The sequence below is a fragment of the Mauremys mutica genome, chromosome 24, assembly GCF_020497125.1.
Source record: "Mauremys mutica isolate MM-2020 ecotype Southern chromosome 24, ASM2049712v1, whole genome shotgun sequence".
Lineage (NCBI taxonomy): Eukaryota > Metazoa > Chordata > Testudines > Geoemydidae > Mauremys > Mauremys mutica.
The window spans coordinates 16,475,431-16,497,539 of record NC_059095.1 but is presented as its reverse complement, the minus strand read 5'-3'; the positions used below and the strand labels follow the sequence as shown (position 1 = coordinate 16,497,539).

General features: G+C 49.0%; 1 protein-coding gene across 3 annotated transcripts in view; it reads right to left on the bottom strand.

The window, feature by feature from the left end:
• The window catches only part of RANBP3 (RAN binding protein 3), a 282,525-nt gene that overhangs the window by 47,177 nt on the left and 213,239 nt on the right, over positions 1 to 22,109 (bottom strand). For 2 of the 3 annotated variants that reach the window (XM_044998665.1, XM_044998667.1), the window contains 5 exons: positions 13,196 to 13,274; positions 12,145 to 12,247; positions 10,880 to 11,004; positions 8,897 to 9,017; positions 5,636 to 5,778 (listed from right to left, as the gene is read on the bottom strand). In XM_044998665.1, the coding sequence (XP_044854600.1) occupies positions 5,636 to 5,778; positions 8,897 to 9,017; positions 10,880 to 11,004; positions 12,145 to 12,247; positions 13,196 to 13,274 (571 nt within the window). The remainder of the gene's footprint in view (positions 1 to 5,635; positions 5,779 to 8,896; positions 9,018 to 10,879; positions 11,005 to 12,144; positions 12,248 to 13,195; positions 13,275 to 22,109) is intronic. The other variant, XM_044998666.1, reaches the window with a different exon arrangement.

Here is a 22,109-nt window from a genome sequence, read left to right as displayed (position 1 = left end):
TCGGTACCGGACCGGCTCAGGACCGCTGGTGCGCTCCGCACCGAAGAGGACTGCTGAGCTGCTGGTGCCGGCACCGTAGGGCTAAGTGCCAACTCCATCAAGAGCTGCTTTAACCGAAAGTCTCTCTCTTTCTTTGTCCTCGGCTTAAACGACTTGCAAATAGGGCACTTATCTGCCTGATGGGACTCTCCTAAGCAGCGCAGGCAGGAGTCGTGAGGATCTCCAATCGGCATGGGCCGCTGGCAAGCCGAACAGGGCTTAAACCCCGGTGCCTTGGGCATGAGCCCGCACCGGTTCGGCAAAAGAGGGGCTAAGCCCCCCCGATTCCCCTTAATCCACTAACGAACTAACTAAACTAACTATTTTAAATAACTATATACACTAAATACAACAAGAACCAGAGATAAGCTAGGGATGTGGAGGTCAAAGGAGCACTCCACTGTTCCAACGGCCGTCACGGGCGGTAAGAAGGAACTGAGGAGCGGACGGGTCGGCTGGGGTATATACCTAGCGCTATAGCGGCGCCACTCCAGGGGGCGCCCAGCCGACCCGCCGGAGTTGCTAGGGTAAAAATCTTCCGAAGAGCCGTGCACGCGGCGTGCGCACACCTAACTGGAATGCATAGGAGCAATCACTCGAAGAAGAAATATGAGTCTTGTAGGTTGAGAGCGAAAAGCCAATCCCTTGAATTTAATGAAGGAATTCTAGCTCCCAGAGTCACCATCCTGAACTTCTGAAACTTTATAAATTTGTTTAGGAGCCTTAAATCTAAAATTGGTCTCCATCCTCTATTTTTCTTTGGTACAAGAAAGTACTTTGAGAGGAAAACTTTTCCCTTGTGTAGAGAAGGGACAGGCTTTATCACTCCTAAATGAAGAAATTAGTTTGTTTTCAGTCTCAGCAAGAGCTTGTAAGAGGGGTCCCTGAAGATAGAAGGGGGTGGAAAGGAGGGAGGGAGGTAAAGTGAATGGTGTTGCCTGATGTTACAATCTCCAAGACTCATGTCTGTAGTGATCTGTTTCCATACATGCTGAAAATGGGAAAGTCAGTCTCCAAAATGGGAGGGGGGGGGGCGCGGCAAAATGTTGCAGCTACTGAACTAAAGAATGGGGAGGATTTGAGCCCTCAACCAAATTGTCAAAACTGATGTCTCAATGACTACACCCTTGTGTACTTGGGACAGCTAGATCTTCCTCTGGAACCTGTTTTTTTTTTTTTTTTTTGCGGGGGGGGGGGAAGAGGGGAAAGAGGTAAAAGGAGGAGGGTTCAGTGTGTCGTTGGAACCCAGAGAATTGGATCGGACAGGGTATCTGGAAGGTTTGTGATCTACCAGATTTTCTTTTGTTCATCGGTGCGTAAATTCCCAGAGATCAGGAAGTGGCCCTGGAGTCTTACAAAGTGTGCAGGGATTTTTCTGTTTTCTCTGAAAACATCTTCAGACCATCAAAAGGGAGGTCCTCTATAATTTTCTACACCTATCTAGGGAACCTGAACAGTTGGAGCCAGGATGCTCTACACCTAACTATTGCTGTAGACACAGAATAGACCCCAGTGTATGCCAGATTTAGGGATGTTTTAAGGGATGTCTTGGCAAGCAACTGTCCCTCGGCAATGATGGCCTGAAATTGCTCCCTTTGCTCCAGTGGAAGGTGCTCAATAAAAACAATAAATCTGGTATAGTAATTATATTTTGCCATGATTTGGTAACTAGTGATCTGGAATTGTAGAATAACAGATGAGTAGGACTTTAGTCCAGAAAGGTCCAGGCACTTCTGGTCTTTATCATACACTGTCAACCTGATGTGGTATTGTTTTCCCTGCTCAGCCCCTGCATCAACCACCAGAGAATTAGGTGAGGAATGGGAGAATAAATACTTGTAGTTGTTAGTAAGAACATAATACCCATTTTATGAGGTCCTGGGTTTGCTGGAAATTGTCACCACAGACAGTGGGGGAGACATTACTGCTGCATGTGGTGATGATGATGAGTAGATGGTAGTTTGAGGGGTAGCATCCTTATATGCCCTGGCCTCCTCCTCCTCAAACATCTCCTCCTGCTGAGGAATGGGCTGTAGTGGAGGAATCATAGAATCTCAGGGTTGGAAGGGACCTCAGGAGGTCATCTAGTCCAACCCCCTGCTCAAAGCAGGACCAAACCCAACTAAATCATCCCAGCCAGGGCTTTGTCAAGCCTGACCTTAAAAACCTCTAAGGAAGGAGATTCCACTACCTCCCTAGGTAACCCATTCCACTTCTTCACCACCCTACTAGTGAAAAAGTTTTTCCTAATGTCCAACCTAAACCTCCCCCTCTGCAACTTGAGACCATTACTCCTTGTTCTGTCATCTTCTACCACTGAGAACAGTCTAGATCCATCCTCTTTGGAACCCCCTTTCAGGTAGTTGAAAGCAGCTATCAAATCCCCCCTCATTCTTCTCTTCTGCAGACTAAACAATCCCAGTTCCCTCAGCCTCTCCTCATAAGTCATGTGCTCCAGCCCCCTAATCATTTTTGTTGCCCTCCGCTGGACTCTCTCCAATTTATCCACATCCTTCTTGTAGTGTGGGGCCCAAAACTGAACACAGTACTCCAAATGAGGCCTCACCAGTACTGAGTAGAGGGGAATGATCACATCCCTCGATCTGCTGGAAATGCCCCTACTTATACAACCCAAAATGCCATTAGCCTTCTTGGCAACAAGGGCACACGGTTGACTCATATTCGGCTTTTCGTCCACCGTAACCCCTAGGTCCTTTTCTGCAGAACTGCTGCCCAGCCATTCGGTCCCTAGTCTGTAACAGTGCATGGGATTCTTCTGTCCTAAGTGCAGGACTCTGCACTTGTCCTTGTTGAACCTCATCATATTTCTTTTGGCCCAATCCTCTAATTTGTCTAGTTCCCTCTGTATCCTATCCCTACCCTCCAGCGTATCAACCACTCCTCCCAGTTTAGTGTCATCTGCAAACTTGCTACGGGTGCAGTCCACACCATCCTCCAGATCGTTAATGAAGATATTGAATAAAACCGGCCCCAGCACCGACCCTTGGGGCACTCCACTTGATACCGGCTGCCAACTAGACATGGAACCATTGATCACTACCCGTTGAGCCCGACCATCTAGCCAGTTTTCTATCCACCTTACCATCCATTCATCCAGCCCATACTTCTTTAACTTGCTGGCAAGACTACTGTGGGAGACTGTATCAAAAGCTTTGCTAAAGTCCAGAAATAGCACATCCACTGCTTTCCCCTCATCCACAGAGCCGGTTATCTCATCATAGAAGGCAATTAGGTTAGTCAGGCATGACTTGCCCTTGGTGAATCCATGCTGACTGTTCCTGATCACTTTCCCCTCCTTTAAGTGGTTCAGGATTGATTCCTTGAGGACCTGTTCCATGATTTTTCCAGGGACTGAGGTGAGACTGACTGGCCTGTAGTTCCCTGGATCTTCCTTCTTCCCTTTTTGAAAGATGGGCACTACATTAGCCTTTTTCCAGTCATCCGGGACCTCCCCCGATCGCCATGATTTTTCAAAGATAATGGCCAATGGCTCTGCAATCTCATCGGCCAACTCCTTTAGCACCCTCGGATGCAGCGCATCCGACCCCATGGACTTGTGCTCGTCCAGCTTTCCTAAATAGTCTCAAACTACTTCTTTCTCCACAGAGAGCTGGTCACCTCCTCCCCATACCGTGCTGCAGAGTGCAGCTGTCTGGGAGCTGACCTTGTCTGTGAAGACAGAGGCAAAAAAAGTATTGAGTACACTAGCTTTCTCCACATCCTCCGTCACTAGGTTCCCTCCCTCATTCAGCAAGGGGCCCACACTTTCCTTGACTTTCTTCCTGTTGCTAACATACCTAAAGAAACCCTTCTTGTTACTCCTAACATCTCCGGCTAGCTGCAACTCCAAGTGTGATTTGGCCTTCCTAATTTCACACCTGCATGCCTGAGCAATACTTTTATACTCCTCCCTGGTTATTTGTCCAATCTTCCACTTCTTGTAAGCTGTTTTTTTGTGTTTAAGACGAGCAAGGATTTCACTGTTAAGCCAAGCTGGTCGCCTGCCATATTTGCTTTTCTTCCTACACATCGGGATGGTTTGTTCCTGCAACCTCAATAAGGTTTCTTTAAAATACAGCCAGCTTTCCTCGACTCCTTTCCCCATCATCAAAGAATCCTGTGGCACCTTATAGACTAACAGACGTTTTGCAGCATGAGCTTTCGTGGGTGAATACCCACTTCTTCAGATGCAAGTGGTGGAAATTTCCAGGGGCAGGTTTATATGCAAGCAAGAAGCAAGCTAGAGAAAACGAGGTTAGTTTAATCAGGGAGGATGAGGCCCTGTTCTAGCAGTTGAGTGAAAACCAAGAGAGGAGAAACTGGTTCTGTAGTTGGCAAGCCATTCACAGTCTTTGTTTAATCCTGAGCTGATGGTGTCAAATTTGCAGATGAACTGGAGCTCAGTTGTTTCTCTTTGAAGTCTGGTCCTGAAGTTTTTTTGCTGCAGGACGGCCACCTTAAGATCTGCTATTGTGTGGCCAGGGAGGTTGAAGTGTTCTCCTACAGGTTTTTGTATATTGCCATTCCTAATATCTGATTTGTGTCCATTTATCCTTTTCCTTAGAGACTGTCCAGTTTGGCCGATGTACATAGCAGAGGGGCATTGCTGGCATATGATGGCATATATTACATTGGTGGACGTGCAGGTGAATGAACCGGTGATGGTGTGGCTGATCTGGTTAGGTCCTGTGATGGTGTCGCTGGTGTAGATATGTGGGCAGAGTTGGCATCGAGGTTTGTTGCATGGATTGGTTCCTGAGCTAGAGTTACTATGGTGCAGGGTGCAGTTACTGGTGAGAATATGCTTCAGGTTGGCAGGTTGTCTGTGGGCAAGGACTGGCCTGCCACCCAAGGCCTGTGAAAGTGTGGGATCATTCTCCAAGATGGGTTGTAGATCCCTGATGATGCGCTGGAGGGGTTTTAGCTGGGGACTGTATGTGATGGCCAGTGGAGTCCTGTTGGTTTCTTTCTTTGCAAGACAAACCCAAGAAAGAATCCAACAGGACTCCACTGGGGGGGGGGGGGGGGGGCGGGAGGTATGTGGTGGGGGGAAAGAGAATGAGATTCTCCTGACCTGGCTCTGGAGTCGGGCAAAGGAAATGCTCCATCGTTAGTAGCCTCAACTTAATCTAAGTGGGGCAGTGTTTGAACCCTGGCAAGCTGGGAATGCCCTCCCAAGGAAAGTGAGCCTCCCCAGATGGAGGAGAGAAGGAAAAAAACCTATCCTCTCAACTATTACATTAAACTAATCTAACCAACAAACTAGGAGAGAGCTAAACCAAACTAGCAAGCATAAGAAAAAAACTTTAGCCAAGGCACACTCAATGTGGAGATGTTAAAGCTCCATCACAGGCTGAGGCGGTCAAGAAGGAACTGAGGGTGGTTTACCTATCAGTGCAAGGCACAAGGAAACATAATGGGTGCATGTGTGGGCTGAATGGACACTGCTAATGAAAATCTCTGATTGAAGGCACATGGGGTGCACGCACAGCTGAAGTAAAGCAACCATACGAACAATACTCGAAGAACAACTCTTTTTGGAAGGAAAATTAGAGAGTAAACGAAGAACACTCACCGATATCAGAAAAACTTTGACTCCCTGGTCCTCTGTATCCATGGCTGTGATACGGATACTCTTTTCACTGGCTTTGTCAATCTGCATCTGAGCCCAGAGCTTGGTGTTCAGGATTAACCTGAGACTCCCCTGAGTCCGCATTACTAGAACCAACGTACAAAGTAAATTAGCGGGAGACATTGGACATTTGGACATCGCAGAAGACTCCAAGTAAGAACCCTATTGTCACTTTCAGAACATATATTTTTTAAAAGGAGAGTCCTGTTTACATACAGCTTGCATGTCTCTTCAAGACAAGTAGCAAAGGGGAAAAACACTGAGAAAGCATAACTAGAAGAATCAGACCTGAACAGCTTCATTACATTGCTGAAGGAATGTAGAGGAGCCAGAGAGGACACCAGAGTCAGCCCCAAAGTCTCTATTTATATATTACAGACTAGAGATGGAAAACTCCAGCTTCCAGAAAGCATAGGATCATTCCCTAGCATATATTTACTAATCTTTAAAGACTGTGTGTTTATCGATGCATAAGACACGGTGAGGAATTCATAAAATCTTTATATTATATTCACTGCCAAAGAATCAGAAGGGTAGCCCCTGTTAGTCTGTATCCATGCATCTGAAGAAGTGGGTTTTTTACCCAAGAAAGCTTATGCCCAAATAAATCTGTTAGTCTTTAAGGTGCCACTGGACTCCTCGTTGCTTTTACTGCCAAAGAACTTTGTTAATGCAGTAAAAGTTATCTAGCAATGCCTTGTGTCTTTCTAGAACGTGAACAGTGGCTAAATTAAAATCTCTTAAAATCAGGAGAGATAAGGTAATGTCTCCACACCTCTATACAGCTGATTGCCCCACTTGCCCCCCCCCTCTGGGCGGCCCTGAATAGGACAGGGTTAAAGTTGTGGAATGGAGGGTTGTGGTGTAGGAGACGTTACCTTCACTCTGTATTTTCTGGTTTTCCAAGGTTTAAGTTTAGCCACTCTTTGGGGTGACTGGGTGAAATGTAATGGGCTGTGGTATACAGGAGGTCAAACTAGATGACCTAATAGCCCCTTTTGGACTTACTCTGTGACTCTATTCAAGTTCTGGAAGGGTACAAGGCAGTGCTTGGCAACCTTCAGCCTGTGCTAACAACATTTGTTGGCAACAAATTCCCTTTAAAAAAAGAAAGAAAAGGGTAGTAGTGAGAAGGGCATGAGTGATGGGCATCCGTTGAGGTGGTTTCTTGGGCACACCTTGCTACCAACTCATCTATCAGCTCTGCCCTCTTCAGTGGCCTCTTCATACTCTTCGTCAGACTGGAGGGCCACAGGAAGGAGGAAAAAAGGTCCAATCTGATCAAGTAATCTCAGAATGGTGCAGATTAGTGCCATAGTTTGAGCCACAGACGGGTGCAAAAAAGTTATAAAAACTGGAAAATTTTCTTGACCAGTCTCAGTCCCCCACTCCAGGTGTTGTATCTCAGGATCCACTTAACTAAGTTACCCAAATTTGAACAGCTAATTGCTACGCCATGGCCCAATGAGACACAGCAATTTTCAAAACAATATGACTACAAATGTAGATTTTAGAGCACTTACATTTATTTTTCAATCGTTAAACAAGCAGCTCTGCTCAACCTAGTCACTAATGCACCTTTAATATATCAAGGAAAAGTACACTATATATGACTTAATCCACAGTTAGCTGCTTAAGAAACAGCCACAGCCTAACAACAGATGTCAACAACTTTAAGCAGCTACATTATACACCCCCACAAAATATGCAGCTGCATAAACCAAAAAAAAATGGCAGCACCTACCAGAGAGGTCTTGATTTCTTAAACCATGATGCTTATTGTCATATAGTATATTTAATTTCCTATTCAGCTATTTATGTTGCAATGCCACAGAAGCAGGAATGATATTTTCTACCCTAAATCAAGCTGTATATTTAGTTTACACATTAGCAACCACAGGAAAACCTGGGAGAAGGCTGATATTAGGAGACAAAGTTATAGAGACATGTTTTTCTACAGATGTAAATATGTGGTTAAGTGGTTAGATATTCAGGATATAAGAACTTCTAGCCACCAATCTTCCAATTGCTGAAGACTGCTTGATTTTAAAGGACAAACATTCAACAGAAATAACTATGTTCTTTATGCTTTTAGGAATTTGTTACCTGCAGTGGGATAACCAGCAGCTTGGCAATCACTGCCCCAAATCTGCAAAGAGATCCCATCTTCGCTTTAGGAAATCTACACTAAATCTGTCCAAAATTCAGGATTTCTGGCTTGTAAGCAAACTGGAAATTCCCAAAAATATGTGTTTCAGATACACCAACACACGACGTTTCAGAAATGCAATTTTCTCCCTGGAACCAGCAGACAGTGAGTGAAACTGTATGCTATGTTATAGACATGTCAGTTCCTAGATAATAAAGAGACAAGATGGATGAGGGAATATCTTTTACTGGACCAACTTTTGTTGGTGAGAGAAGCTACATACCTTGTCTCATTGAGTCAAACTGACATTCTCAATTTCACTCAGCAGCTGCCAGGGCTCCCAGGATCTGCACCTCTGGGCAACCCTGCCAGGCAGGCTGCCCAGGACTGGTGACCCCAAGGCTTCCTGGCCTGCTTGGCACCCCAGGGAGCCAGCTGGCCCAGGAATCTGAAGCCCTGGAGTAGTCCACATGGTTGGGCTGCCCTAGAGATACAGACCTTGGGAGCCAATCCCAGGACTTGGAGGCTCCCAGTTTGGGCTTCTGCAGCAGTAAGTCTGGAAGTCCTGAGAGCCCTCAGGGCTTTCTGGTTCCTAGGCTCCCCAGCAGGAAGTCTGGAAAGCCAGGTATGGCAGGGCTGTCCCAGAGCTACAGACTCTAGTAGCCTGAAGTCCTCTGGAGGCAAACTGCATGGCACGGCTGCCGCAAAGCCATGGATCCAAGAAACCTGCAGTCTTCAGTCCTGGGGCAGACTGCATGGTGGAGCTCCACAGCAGGTAAGCTGAGAGGGTTCCATCAAACCCAACTGCTTTGCAGAGAAGTTTCATGTTCAACGAACTGGTATTTTCAGACAAGCTCTAATCTACACATTAAAGTGTACCAGAAGGGCCATCTTGTGAGACTGACATGAACTTCAAACTTTACTTTATTTTTTTTTAAAACTGCTATATTTAGACACAGTAACCCAAAGTGGATGCCCCCAACTACCAAGGAAACATTTTGTAGTAGTAACACGGAATATTATCCCAATAACTCACTTCCCACAGCTCATCTTACCTAGTCGAGATTGTAACGTTCCATCATCTGTTGATGCCATGTCATTGAGTCTCAGAAGTCCTCTCCCTCTTTCCACCCAAGACTGAGAGTTCTTATCAAACACAAACAACTTGCATTGTATCTGCAAAAGAGAGATGCCTCCTTGCTGAAGTTCTTTAATGTAATGGTTGACTATAATTACAGAATACATCATGATTACTGAACCAAAAATCTCCCAATTTACATTTCATTTGATTTCAAAAGTATTCGCTACCGTGAAATTTCAGGCTTCTAAAATGTGCTGGATTGATACCCTGAAAAGTAAAGTCTTATATTCTCTCCGGCAACTAAAGCCCTCAAAATATACTATGACGTTGAACTCCATATGATTTTATGAAAATATGCTAATGAATGTGAATGTAAAGTAACTGGAATATGCTTCATGCAAAAGGTCTCTTTTAAGGTATTCATTATAAAGTTTATAATCTACTGAGTGTGGTCATCCTATTTGTATAAATGTATCATTCTTGTATCTGAAACTAGAAATATGAAATATAACTCTGAGGTCCGACTGTAATTATGCGAAGTGTGGGTCATTAATGATGGTTTGGAATCTTGATGGCTCCCATCAACTAGGACAATTGGTTGTAAATGATTTTGTTTACTTGCAAGCCTTCCTGTGACTCAGGCCAGGAAGAATGAATGCTCGGGGTCTCATAGGACAAGTGACCATGTCACCTGGTACTGAAATCTATCTTAAACCTGGTGCTTTTCCATTCAGGAGGAGAAGTGGGGACCCAGAGACACAAAAGATTCCCACCTTGTGCCATAGCTATATAAGGGGGGTGGAACAGAACGAAGAGAGTTCCAGTAATGAAAAACCCCCTAGTTACCACCTGAGCTGGAGCTAACAAGAACTGTACCGGGGAAAAGATTAAACCCAGACTAGGAAGGAGTCCAGTCTGTCAAAGAAGCTTATTGGAACATCCCTGGGGGTGAGATTTCACCTGTAATCAGTTTCTTAATATATTAGGCTTAGACTTGCGTGTTTTGTTTTATTTTTCTTGGTAACTTACTTTGTTTTGTCTGTTATTACGTGAAACCACTTAAATCCTACTTTTTATATTTAATAAAATCACTTTTGCTTATTAATTAACCAAAGTAAGTAATTAATACTTGGGGGAGCAAACAGCAGTGCATATCTCTCTATCAGTGTTATAGAGGGCGGACAATTTATGAGTTTGCACTGTATAAGCTTTATACAGAGTAAAACAGATTCATTTGGGGTTTGGATCCCATTGGGAGTTGGGTGTCTGGGTGCTAGAGACAGGAGCACTTCCTTAAGCTGTTTTCAGTTAAGTCTGCCGCTTTGGGGCACATGGTTCAGACCCTGGGTCTGTGTTGGGGCAGACTGGAATGTCTGGCTTGAAAGACAGGCTTCTGGAAGTCCAAACTGGCAGAGAAAACAGGCTTAAGGTAGTCTCAGCAAATCAGGTGACTGTCCCAAGGGGGTTTCTGTGACCGAACCCGTCACATATAGTATGTTGTATAGTATGTTGTATCTTTTTAAATTATGTATTTCATTTTTTAAGATGTATATATGCCATGGACTGTGTCTGATTAGGAAAGGCAAGTTGAAGAGCCAAGAGTATCTTGCTCTTAGAACATCAAGTGGTGTAGTTTGTGGTTGTTCTTAGATCCACAGTCTCAGATAAGGAAACAGCACTGATTTGTGAAGGACTTTTTTATTTTGATTATCTGAATCCTGAAATCTAACCATAGTTCATTAAATTGTGTCCTGTTTAAGATAAAGAGCAGTAACAATTTCAACAAAAACACCTGCCTCAGTTATAGAACACAGGAAAGCATATAGGATGGTGCCATGAAGCTGAGTGGCAAGAACTTGAATGGGAAGTTAATAGTGGCAAGCAATCATTATAGAATAAATAAGCTGGATATGAATCCCAACAAGACTGAAGCTCAACGGTGTGACCAATTTCTTACCTGTAACACATTGCTCTCTGCTTCTTCCCCAGTGATCACCTCTACCTTCTCCAGTAAACACTTCTTTGCTGTTGCTTTAGTATAGGCTGCTGCAGACTCTGCCAGTGATTCTGAAATATTATTAGCTGAACAACATTTTTCAGGTTTATTTTGGGCACTAGTCACATAAATTCACATTATACAGATGGACGGCTATGTGCACCTACACAGAGCCTGCCATTTACTTGAATAAGCTACCAGTTAATATGCTTTTCCTCTGGAGCATGACTGTCTTGTGTAACTGTGATCCTGCCAGGTTCTCAGTGGCCAACAATTGTGCTTTTATCAGGATCTAGAAATGGATATGAAATCTGAAGAAAGCAGTTTTGTCTGTCTTTTCAGGAATGGTTCTTCTTCTTTTCTTAAAATCATAATCGAGAGGGGGGAAAATTCCCAAACACAGATACTGGTAACTCTGAAAATCTGGTCCATAAATTATCTGAGTCTCTCTAAGAAGAGGATTTTGCAAAATCTGTGCAAAACAAATACTTATGCTCACCTCTACAGGTGTAATGTTAATGTCTCGATTGCTACAGGTAACATAGATATGCCTGCATCTGAAAATGCTGCCCTTTATTTTATAGTCTCTGACTGGCTGCTCACTGGCAACTAAAACTGGAGAATTCCTACAACTCCCACATTACCTCCATTTTTCATAAAAAACCTACTCCCTCACAGGTTCAAAGCAAACCCCTAATTTCAGTAAATTGTTTTAGTTTTGATGAGGTAATATCTAAAACCATTTTTTTAAACATTTCTGGAGCACCCAATCACCATAGCATAAACTCTACATACTCAGATTCAGTTTACGTTACATCCAGCAACTATAAAACAGAATAAAAATAATCCCTTGCCACCCATCTTCTGTAATAAAACTGGGCTGACTATGTGCCCTCCAAATTCATGCCACTTGCACACTGCTGGAGATACTCCTGATCCACATGCAATGAACAAGAGTACCCCCTGGCAGAGCTAGAGCAGCCTGGATGGGCTGTTAACACACAAGACTCCCCTTCTCTCCAAACCTTGAGGGGACCAAGGAATCTCTCCCTCTATTTTAAAAAAAATGTTGGCTAGAAGGGACAATAAAGGCAAGGGGAGGTTTTATATTTTCATATGGTAATAAAATCACAACTGCAAGCACTTAACAAGGATTAGGCATAACACAAGCAGTAACAGAATACTGTTTCTAAGAATTAGTTCTAAAAAAATATTCCACTATTCACCTTTCTCTGGAGTAGCTTCCTGTGAAGAAGATTCAGAGCCAGATTCTGTAGCAGCATTTTCCTTGCTACTTTCTGTACCAGCTTCATTTGATTTTGGTGGGCTCTGTAAGGAAAAGAGGCAGAATACATGAATTTATGGATTTGTGAAAACAAGAGTGCTAATGTGATTCTTGAGGCAGTCCTGCACCTTTAGTAATTTTATAAAGGTACCAGTATCTGGTATTCCCTGGAGTACATATTTCCTTAGTAGAAATTGTAAGGAAAGGAGTGGTGCTAGCATGGCAGGATGGAGGTGTATAGCACTGGAAAAGAAATAATGGACTCCTTGCTATCAGTGCAGCCACACTAGCACCAGCAGTTGTTAATTCTGTGGTGCCGGGGTTCAAACTCAGGGTGCTGAATGATGTTTTTGGCATCAAGACAGCTGGCTTCTCCACCAGATAGACTGATGCTATATGGATTGGACCAAGAATCCCTTGCAAAGGAGACTTATGTGACTCGTCTTCTCCCTCCTCAGCTCTGAGGGGGAGTGCTGGTGCTAGGTGTCTCTATGACATGTCTCTCAGAGATCAGGCACCTTGCGTGACCATAAGTGACTGACACAAGGCTGCTCTAGGGGGTTTAAAATCCAAAGCCTCTGCCTCATTAACAAGTTGGAAAACAGCCAGCCTTGGTGCCAACTATTCAGTCAAATGCGAGACTGAGAAAAAACTGCCAAGGTGGTAGACAGCTACTCTGAACTATTAACTATGAGAAAGTTCACTAAGTTAGACTGACAACAGTCATTCATAAGGGAAAAGGTTTCAGGGGAGAAGCTTGCTACAGCAAGTGGCACAAACAGGCTGTGTTCTGGCTCACTGCCATGGGTGGTAAGAAGGAATCAAGTGGCAGCTGGGGGGACACTCATCATGTCCTTGGGTGGGAGCCACAAAGACACTCAAGACTCATGTGCAGTCCCAAGAGACACTGCTGACCAGACATGCATGAGGCATTCATATCACATGGATAATAAGCAAAGAAATATTACATTTAATAAACAATTAACACTCACCAAGACTCTCTCACTCATGTTCTGTCCAAATACAAATTTGTTGCTGGAAGCATCTGCATTGTTTGTTGAGTTCTCTAAACTGGAGACAAATATTTTCATTAATATAGTGCAAACAGATGTTTCCATAATCATTAAAATTTCAACAACAAGGGAGGAATTATCACTGGTTTGAACTGCAACTGTCTGTTAAATAAAACTATGAAACAAGTGTGTGTTTGATTAATTAGGATGCAACAGCGAGGAAAAGACGGTTACTCACCGTAGTAACTGTTGTTCTTCGAGATGTGTTGCTCCTATCCATTCCATGTAGGTGTGCGCGCCGCGCGTGCACGGCTCTCCGGAACATTTTTACCCTAGCAACTCTGGCGGGCCGGCTGGGCGCCCCCTGGAGTGGCGCCGCTATGGCGCCTGTTATATACCCCAGCCGGCCCGTCCGCTCCTCAGTTCCTTCTTGCCGGCTACTCCGACAGTGGGGAAGGAGGGCGGGTCTGGAATGGATAGGAGCAACACATCTCGAAGAACAACAGTTACTACGGTGAGTAACCGTCTTTTCTTCTTCGAGTGATTGCTCCTATGCATTCCATGTAGGTGATTCCCAAGCCTTACCTAGGTGGTGGGGTCGGAATGAGACGTGGCAGAGTGTAAAACCGCAGAGCCGAAGGCTTCATCGTCTCTAGATTGTTGCACCAACGCGTAATGGGAAGCGAAGGTGTGAACGGAAGACCAGGTGGCCGCTCTACAGATGTCCTGGATAGGGACATGGGCCAGGAAGGCTGCCGACGAGGCATGAGCTCTGGTTGAGTGAGCGGTGAGGCGGCATGGTGGCACGTGAGCAAGCTCGTAGCACATCCGTATGCATGACGTCACCCAGGAAGAAATTCACTGCGAGGAGACCGGCTCGCCTTTCATGCGATCGGCAACCGCCACAAACAGCTGGGTCGAACGCCGGAAGGACTTCGTCCGATCAATATAAAAAGCGAGGGCCTGGCGAACGTCCAGGGTGTGGAGCTGCTGCTCACGGGATGAGGCGTGCGGCTTCGGGAAGAAGACCGGAAGGAAGATCTCCTGGTTGAGATGGAAAGCTGACACCACTTTGGGAAGGAAGGCTGGGTGTGGCCGAAGCTGCACCGTGTCACCATGGAAGACGGTATACGGTGGAATGGCCGTCAGGGCGCGGAGCTCAGACACTCGTCTGGCCAATGTAATCGCCACGAGGAAAGCTGTCTTCCAAGAGAGATAAAGCAGAGAGCACGTGGCCAGAGGCTCAAAGGGCGGTCTCATAAGCTGGGCCAGAACCAGATTCAGATCCCACGTTGGAGTAGGACGACGTATCGGCGGGTACAAACGATCGAGGCCCTTAAGGAATCGGGAAACCATCTCGTTGGAGAAGATGGACCGACCACCCATAGAAGGTCGAAACGCCGACACGGCTGCCAAGTGCACCTTCAAGGAGGAGATCGCTAGACCTTGGTCTTTAAGGTACCAGAGGTAGTCCAGGATGGTCGGGATGGGGACTAGGAATGGGTTAAGGCCTCGTTGGTCACACCAAATCGCGAAACGTTTCCACTTCGCGAGATAGGTAGAGCGCGTCAACGGCTTTCTACTTTCGAGCAAGACTCGCTGCACTGCCGCCGAACAGTCCCTCTCTGCGCGGGTCAACCACTCAGGAACCAAGCTGTAAGATGCAGGGACTGCAGGTTCGGGTGACAAAGCCTGCCGAGGTCCTGAGTGATGAGATCTGGCCATAGAGGGAGGGGAATGGGATCCCGAATGGAGAGCTCGAGCAACAGGGTGTACCAGTGTTGTCTCGGCCAGGCCGGAGCGACGAATATGACGCGGGCCCTGTCCCTCCGAAGCTTGAGTAGCACCCGGTGTAAGAGCGGGAACGGAGGGAATGCATAGAGGAGGTGATCTGTCCATGTGAAGAGGAATGCATCTGACAGAGATCCCGGAGCTCGACCCTGGTACGAGCAGAACCTGTGGCACTTCCTGTTCTCCCTGGAGGCGAACAGGTCTATCTGGGGAAACCCCCACCTCCGGAAAATTGTGTGGGCCACATCTGGGCGTGGGGACCACTCGTGGGAGGTGAACGACCTGCTGAGGTGGTCGGCCAGCGTATTCTGGACTCCCGGCAGAAAAAACGCTTCTAGGCGAATCGAGTGGGTCACGCAAAAGTCCCACAGGAGCATCGCTTCTTTGCAGAGTAGGGAGGACTGGGCTCCGCCCTGCTTGTTCACATAAAACATCGCTGTCGTATTGTCTGTGAACACCGCTACGCAGCGGTCCTGCAGGTGGGACCGAAAGGCGAGACATGCCAAGCGGATCGCTCTCAGCTCTCGGACGTTGATGTGGAGGGAGAGCTCCTGAGCCGACCATAGACCTTGCGTGTGAAGGTCGCCCATGTGAGCACCCCATCCTAGCGCCGAGGCGTCTGTGGTCAGGGTGACCGAAGGGCGAGGAGGGCGGAACGGGACCCCTGCGCATACGACCTCCGGGTCCAGCCACCAGTTGAGAGTCTGGAGAGTGGGCTTTGCGACCGTCACCACCATGTCTACGGGGTCGCGATGGGGGCGGTACACCGCTGCCAACCAAATCTGGAATGGGCGAAGGCGCAGCCTGGCGTGCGCGGTCACAAATGTACACGCTGCCATGTGACCCAGTAGGCGTAGGCAGGACCGCACCGTCGTTGTGGGGAAGGCCTGCAGGTCCTGTATGATCGAGACTATGGTCTGGTGCCGAGGACGAGGAAGGCAGGCCCTGGCTAAGTTGGAGTCGAGGACCGCTCCTATGAACTCCACTCTTTGTGTTGGAGTCAGGCAGGACTTCTCGGAATTGATAAGGAGGCCTAGTGACCGGAACAGAGACAGTATTTCGGCCACTTGGTCCGCTACCAGCTCTTGGGATGGCCCGCGTATCAACCAATCGTCGGGGTATTGGTAGACATGAATTCGACGCCGACGGAGGGTTGCGGCAACCACCACCATGCACTTGGTGAAAACCCTTGGTGCGGTGGATAGGCCGAAGGGCAGTACCGCAAACTGGTAGTGTTCGCCGTTGACCACGAAGCGCAGGTAGCGTCTGTGGGGAGGGCAAATTGCCACATGAAAGTATGGATCCTTCATGTCGAGGGCGGCAAACCAGTCTCCTGGATCCAGGGAAGGAATGATGGTCCCCAAGGTGACCATACGGAACTTGAGCTTGCACAGGTGTCTGTTGAGCTCCCGGAGGTCTAAGATGGGACGAAGACCTCCTTTCGCCTTGGGGATGAAAAAATATCTGGAGTAAAATCCCCTGCCCCGCCTGCTGTGCGGAACCTCCTCTATGGCACCCACGCTCAACAGAGTGCGGACCTCTTGTAAGAGGACTTGCTCGTGTGAGGGGTCCCTGAAGAGGGACAGGGAAGGTGGGTGGGAGGGAGGGGGCGAAATAAACTGAAGGCGGTAACCGTGCTGGATGGTACTGAGGACCCAGCTGTCCGATGTTATGGAGCACCACGCCTGGAGGAAGTGGGAAAGACGGTTGGAAAATAACGGGGTAGGATCCTGGAGTGAGACTGATGGGCCGTCCTCGGGCGTCCGATCAAAAGGCCTGTTTGGGACCTTGAGGGGCCTTGGAAGGGCCCTGGGCCTGGTTACGCCTGCTCCCCGATGGTCTACGGCGGTTTAAGTTTGCACGCCGACTATTATATGGCCGTGACCTGGCCTGGGTAAAGGGCCGGTAGGGCTGCCGACGGAATGACCTTCTCTGGGTAGCTGGCGTGTGCATGCCCAGAATCCGAATGGCAATACGGCCATCCTTCAGGGTCTGGATTCTAGAGTCAGTCTTTTCTGAGAAGAGACCCTGGGTGTCAAAGGGGAGGTCCTGGAGGGTGTACTGCACCTCGGGTGGCAAGGTGGAGGACTGCAGCCATGAAATGCGCCTCATAGTCACCCCGGAGGCCACGGTTCTGGCTCCCGAGTCAGCGGAGTCCAGGGTGGCCTGAATTAAGGAACGGGAGGCTTTCCTGCCCTCTTCCAAGAGTGTCGAGAGCTCTTGGCACGAGGCTGGTGGGGTTAGCTCCGAAAACTTCCCCAGGGACACCAAGATGTCAAAGGTGTACCGGGAAAGCAGCGCCATCTGGTTTGCGATTCAGAGCTGAAGACCACCCGCGGAATAGACCTTGCGCCCCAACAGGTCCATGCGCCGTGCCTCCTTAGATTTCGGCGCTGCCGCAGGCTGTCCATGCCGCTCTCGGTCGTTTACCGACTGGACCACCAGAGAGTCCGGAGTTGGGTGCATGTACAAATACTCGTACCCCTTGGGCGGGACCGAGTACTTCCTCTCCACCCCACGTGCCGTGGGGGGAACCGACGACGGCGACTGCCAGATGGTAGTGCTAGTACGTTGTATCGTCCGGATAAAGGGCAGGGCCACCCGCATCGGGGCCTCTGCCCCAATGACATTAGTCACTGGGTCCTCGTCCTCTGGGACCTCCTCGACGGGCAGATTAATGGCCTTCGCCACGCGGCGGAGAAGGTCCTGGTGTGCCCGTAAATCAATAGGCGGGGGGGTCGGTGGTGGATGCCCCCGCCACTGCCTCGTCCGGAGAAGATGACGAGGACCGACCTGGGAGTACCTCGTCCGGAGTCTGCTCCTCCAACGGGTGCTCAGCCGCCACGGAGCCTGGATCTTGATTCGGATCCTGCGGCAATGTGGTCTCCCCCGTCGGTGATGGCGGCGGCCTGCTGACTGTGGCCTCCGGCTCCCGACGTGGCGCTCCCACCGGCCTCGGGGGAAAGGGAAGCGCTCGAGGGTCATGGTAGTCCCATGGAACCCAAAATCCCCACTGATGGGGTCCATGTTCCCGGCCTTGGGACTCGGCTCTAAAGTCAGCACCACTGACCTCGGGAGAAGCGATCGAGGGTTGGCGAGAGGGCCAGGGTGGAGCTGAGGCGACACCCGAGTGTGCCTCCGATGCCGGTGGCAGGACTCTGAGCGGTGCCGAGGTTCGGTGCCGGTCATCGCGGTACCGAATCGGAGAGCGGGACCAGTGTTCGTTGCGGTGCCGGGAGCTCGACCGGTGCCGGGAGCTCGACCGACGGTACCGGGAGTTCGAACGGCGTCGGGCGCTCGACCGTGATGGTGACTGACGGCGTCGGGAGCGGCTCCGGGAGTCTCGGTGCCGAGAACGGGCCCTGGAGCCGGATCTCCTGCGGTGCCGGCGACTCGGTGAGCGTGATCGAGAGCGGTGCCGGCGACTCGGTGACCGTGATCGAGAGCGGTGCCGGCGACTCGGTGACCGTGATCGAGAGCGGGAACGGCGCCGGGAGTGCGACCGGTACCGCGATGCTGAACGGTACCGGGACTGCGACCGGCGCCGGGACGGGGAGCGGCGCCGCGACGGTGATCGGCGCCGGGATTGGGATCGGCGTGGTGGTGACAGTCTCCGAGATCGGGACCAGGTCCGAGATTTGGAGCGCCGTCCATGCCGTCTGTCGGGGGTTGGAGGCCGTATCATTGCCGGCTTGCCCACCGACTGGACAGCCCGCACCGGCGGTGCCGGGGGCCGGAGGCTCGGAGCCTCTGCAAGCTCGATAAGCTCTCTCGCCGTCTCAAACGCCTCAGGCGTAGACGGGAGCTGCAGCTCAACCTCGGCTGGTACCGGGGAGCAGGGTGTTGCCGGACTCGACGGCCCCTGGGGTGCCGGAGTCGGCGGCACCGTGCACGGTTTGTGCACTGCCACAGCCTGAACCGTCTTCACCGGAGGTGGCTGGGCCAACGGCCTCGGAGGATGTTTCGAGGCCGTCTTCGGCGTCTTGAGCTTCCTCGTTGGGGAGAGGGAGCGGTGCTGGGATGTCGGTGCCGGGTGTCGAGGGGCCTCGGTACCGGGACGGCTCGGTGCCGCCGGTGCGCTGGCTGCCGAGGATGCCTTCGGCGCCGGAGGGGTCGGCGCGGGCGGCTGGAGCGAAGCCTCCATGAGGAGCTGTTTTAATCGAGAGTCCCGCTCCTTCCTCGTTCGGAGCTTGAAGGCTGCACAGATCGGGCACTTATCAGTTCTGTGAGACTCCCCAGCAGCAGGCAGCGCAGGCAGGAGTCGTGTGGGTCACCGACGGGCATATGCCGCTGGCAAGCCGCACAGGGCTTGAATCCCGGTGCCCTGGGCATAAGCCCGCACCGGGTGAGGAAAAAGAGGGTTTAATCCCTCTAATTCCCTACTAATACTACAACTAACTAAACTTAAACAGCAACTAAACTAAACTAAGTAAACGAACTATGCTAAAGAACGGAGAAACGCTAGGGCTGTGGAGGTAACGAAGCACTCCACTGTTCCAACTGGCCGTCACGGGCGGGAAGAAGGAACTGAGGAGCGGACGGGCCGGCTGGGGTATATAACAGGCGCCATAGCGGCGCCACTCCAGGGGGCGCCCAGCTGGCCCGTCGGAGTTGCTAGGGTAAAAATGTTCCGGAGAGCCGTGCACGCGCGGCACGCGCACCTACATGGAATGCATAGGAGCAATCACTCGAAGAACACCACAATAATAACTGGTTATGGGACTTAATGTCCCCAAGCACTTTCTCCTAGAATAAAAAAGTATTTTAGCATTATGGAGATTTTTTTCTGAGTACTAGCCTCCAAATATCTATGTTTAAATTACCCTCTGAGAAATCTGACCATCAACTAGTGCAGGGGTCCCCAACGTGATGCCGGGGCATCTAAGTGAGCCTGTGTACTGGCTGGCGGATGAGCAGCTGCCGAAATGCCGCCGACGAGCAGTGTCATTCAGAGGCGTTGCCGCCATGGCTTCTGAATGACGCTGCCTGTCAGAGGCATTTCGGCGGCGACGCCTACTGACGTTGCGGCTTGTTGGCGGCTTTTCGGTGGCGCCCCTACTGACATTGCGGCTTGTCGGCGGCATTTCAGCAGATGCTCATCCACCACCACGGTCCTCCGTGGCTTGTCTGATGCCCACCAGATGAAAAAGGTTGGGGACCACTGACCTAGTGTATCCTAAGAGTCTATCCAGTATCAAAAGGGCTAGGAAGATGCTTAGGGCTCTACTAAATTCACGGTCCATTTTGGTCAATTTCATGGTCACAGGATTTTTAAAGTAGTAAATTTCATGATTTCAAATATTTAAATCTGAAATTTCACAGTGTTGTAATTGTAGGGGTCCTGACCCAAAAAGAAGTTGTGGGGGGTTGCAAGGTTATTGTAGGGGGCACAGTACTGCTACCCTTACTTCTGCACTGCTGCTGGTGGAAGCACTGCCTTCAGAGCTGGGCAGCTGGAGAGTGGCGGCTGCTGGCCAGGAATCCAGCTCTGAAGGCAGCGCTGTTGCCTGCAGCAGCAAAGTAGTAAGAATGGCATGGCATATGGTATTGTCACCCTTACTTCTGCGCTGCTGCTGGTGGGACACTGCCTTGAGAGCTGGGCGCTCAGCCAACAGCTGCCGCTCTCCAGCCACCCAGCTCTGAAGGCAGTGCAAAAGTAAAGGTGGCAATACCACGACCCCCCTAAAATATCCTTGTGATTCTCCCCCCAACTCCCTTTTGGGTCAGGACCCCCAATTTGAGAAACGCTGGTCTCCCCCATGAAACCTGTACCGTATGTGGTAAAACCACACAAAAGACCAGATTTCACGGGCGGAGACTAGGTTTCACATTGGTGACGCATTTTTCATGGCCGTGAATTTGGTAGGGCCCTAAAGATGCTGTTCAGCCACCTCCTACAGTCAAGAGCACTAGTTCCAGCTGACTGATCTGAGCCAGAATTGAAGGGCTGCAGCTGAAGTCTGAAAGGCAGCATCACATATGTTCATGCCACTTCTGAAAGGTTGCCGACCCCTGCTATAGACTGACCATATGTTGTACATAGGCAGGACCACATTAAGGCCAAGGCAGATCCTCTTAACAGTCATGTGACAGCATCAGACTCTAATTACCGTATGTTTCTTCATGGCTACTACGGAGTTTTCATGGTTGCAAAGAAAAACTTGAAAACATCACAGTGACGTTTGCTTCAGTCTGCAGACAATCTCCAGCAGAGGAACCAGCAGCAGCCAGGAAGCATATGACCCCCGCTACTTTGTCAGGAGTATGGGAATCATCTGCTCTGCTCCTTCCCTTTGGGCCTTTTGCTCCACTGGCAGAACTGGAGTGTGTGGAAAGTGGTGGTATTATCAAGCACCATCCACTGGTGGCATCAAATTGAGAGGTCACACATTTGCAGATAGTGCTGATCCTAAATATAAGATCACTCCTCTCCTTTCTTGCCTGTTTTGATCAGCAGTGAAATAACGAGCAATGATGACATTTAAATTATTACTGAGCATTTGAATCAACGTCTCATTAAAAGGAATGTGGCATTTCACACATTTCAGAGTTATTTACAGATTTTAAAGCCAGAAGGGACCATATGATCATCTAGTCTGACCTCCGGAATAAAACAGGCCAGAGATTTCACCCAGTGGTTCCCGCATCAAACCCGTAACTTCTAGTTGAGCTAGCGCAGCTCTTTCAGAAAGACATCCAATACTGAAGACTTCAAGTGATGGAGAATCCACAGTATCTCTAGGTAAGTTGTTCCAATGGTTAGTTACTGAGAAAAAATTGCACCTTATTTCTAACCTGAATTTGTCTAATTCCTTTCTTCTAATTTCTTCTTCATTTAGAAAAACTACCAGTTAACTTGGGTTTCTTATCAACTAGCTTCATAGGTCTTGGGTCATGCATTCTTTTGGAGTTAATGGTTGAGGGATGAAAGTGATCTGGTTGTTAGTTGTCATAGGGTAATCGGATCCATGAAGCCTGAACAGCTTTCTGAATACATGTGATCCCTTCAGTGGAAGAGGATCTTGGCAATACCTGGCGCCAGGTTCATTTCAAGCTCCTTGCAAATTCAGGCAGGCTGTATTTGTCACACTCCTCACCTCCT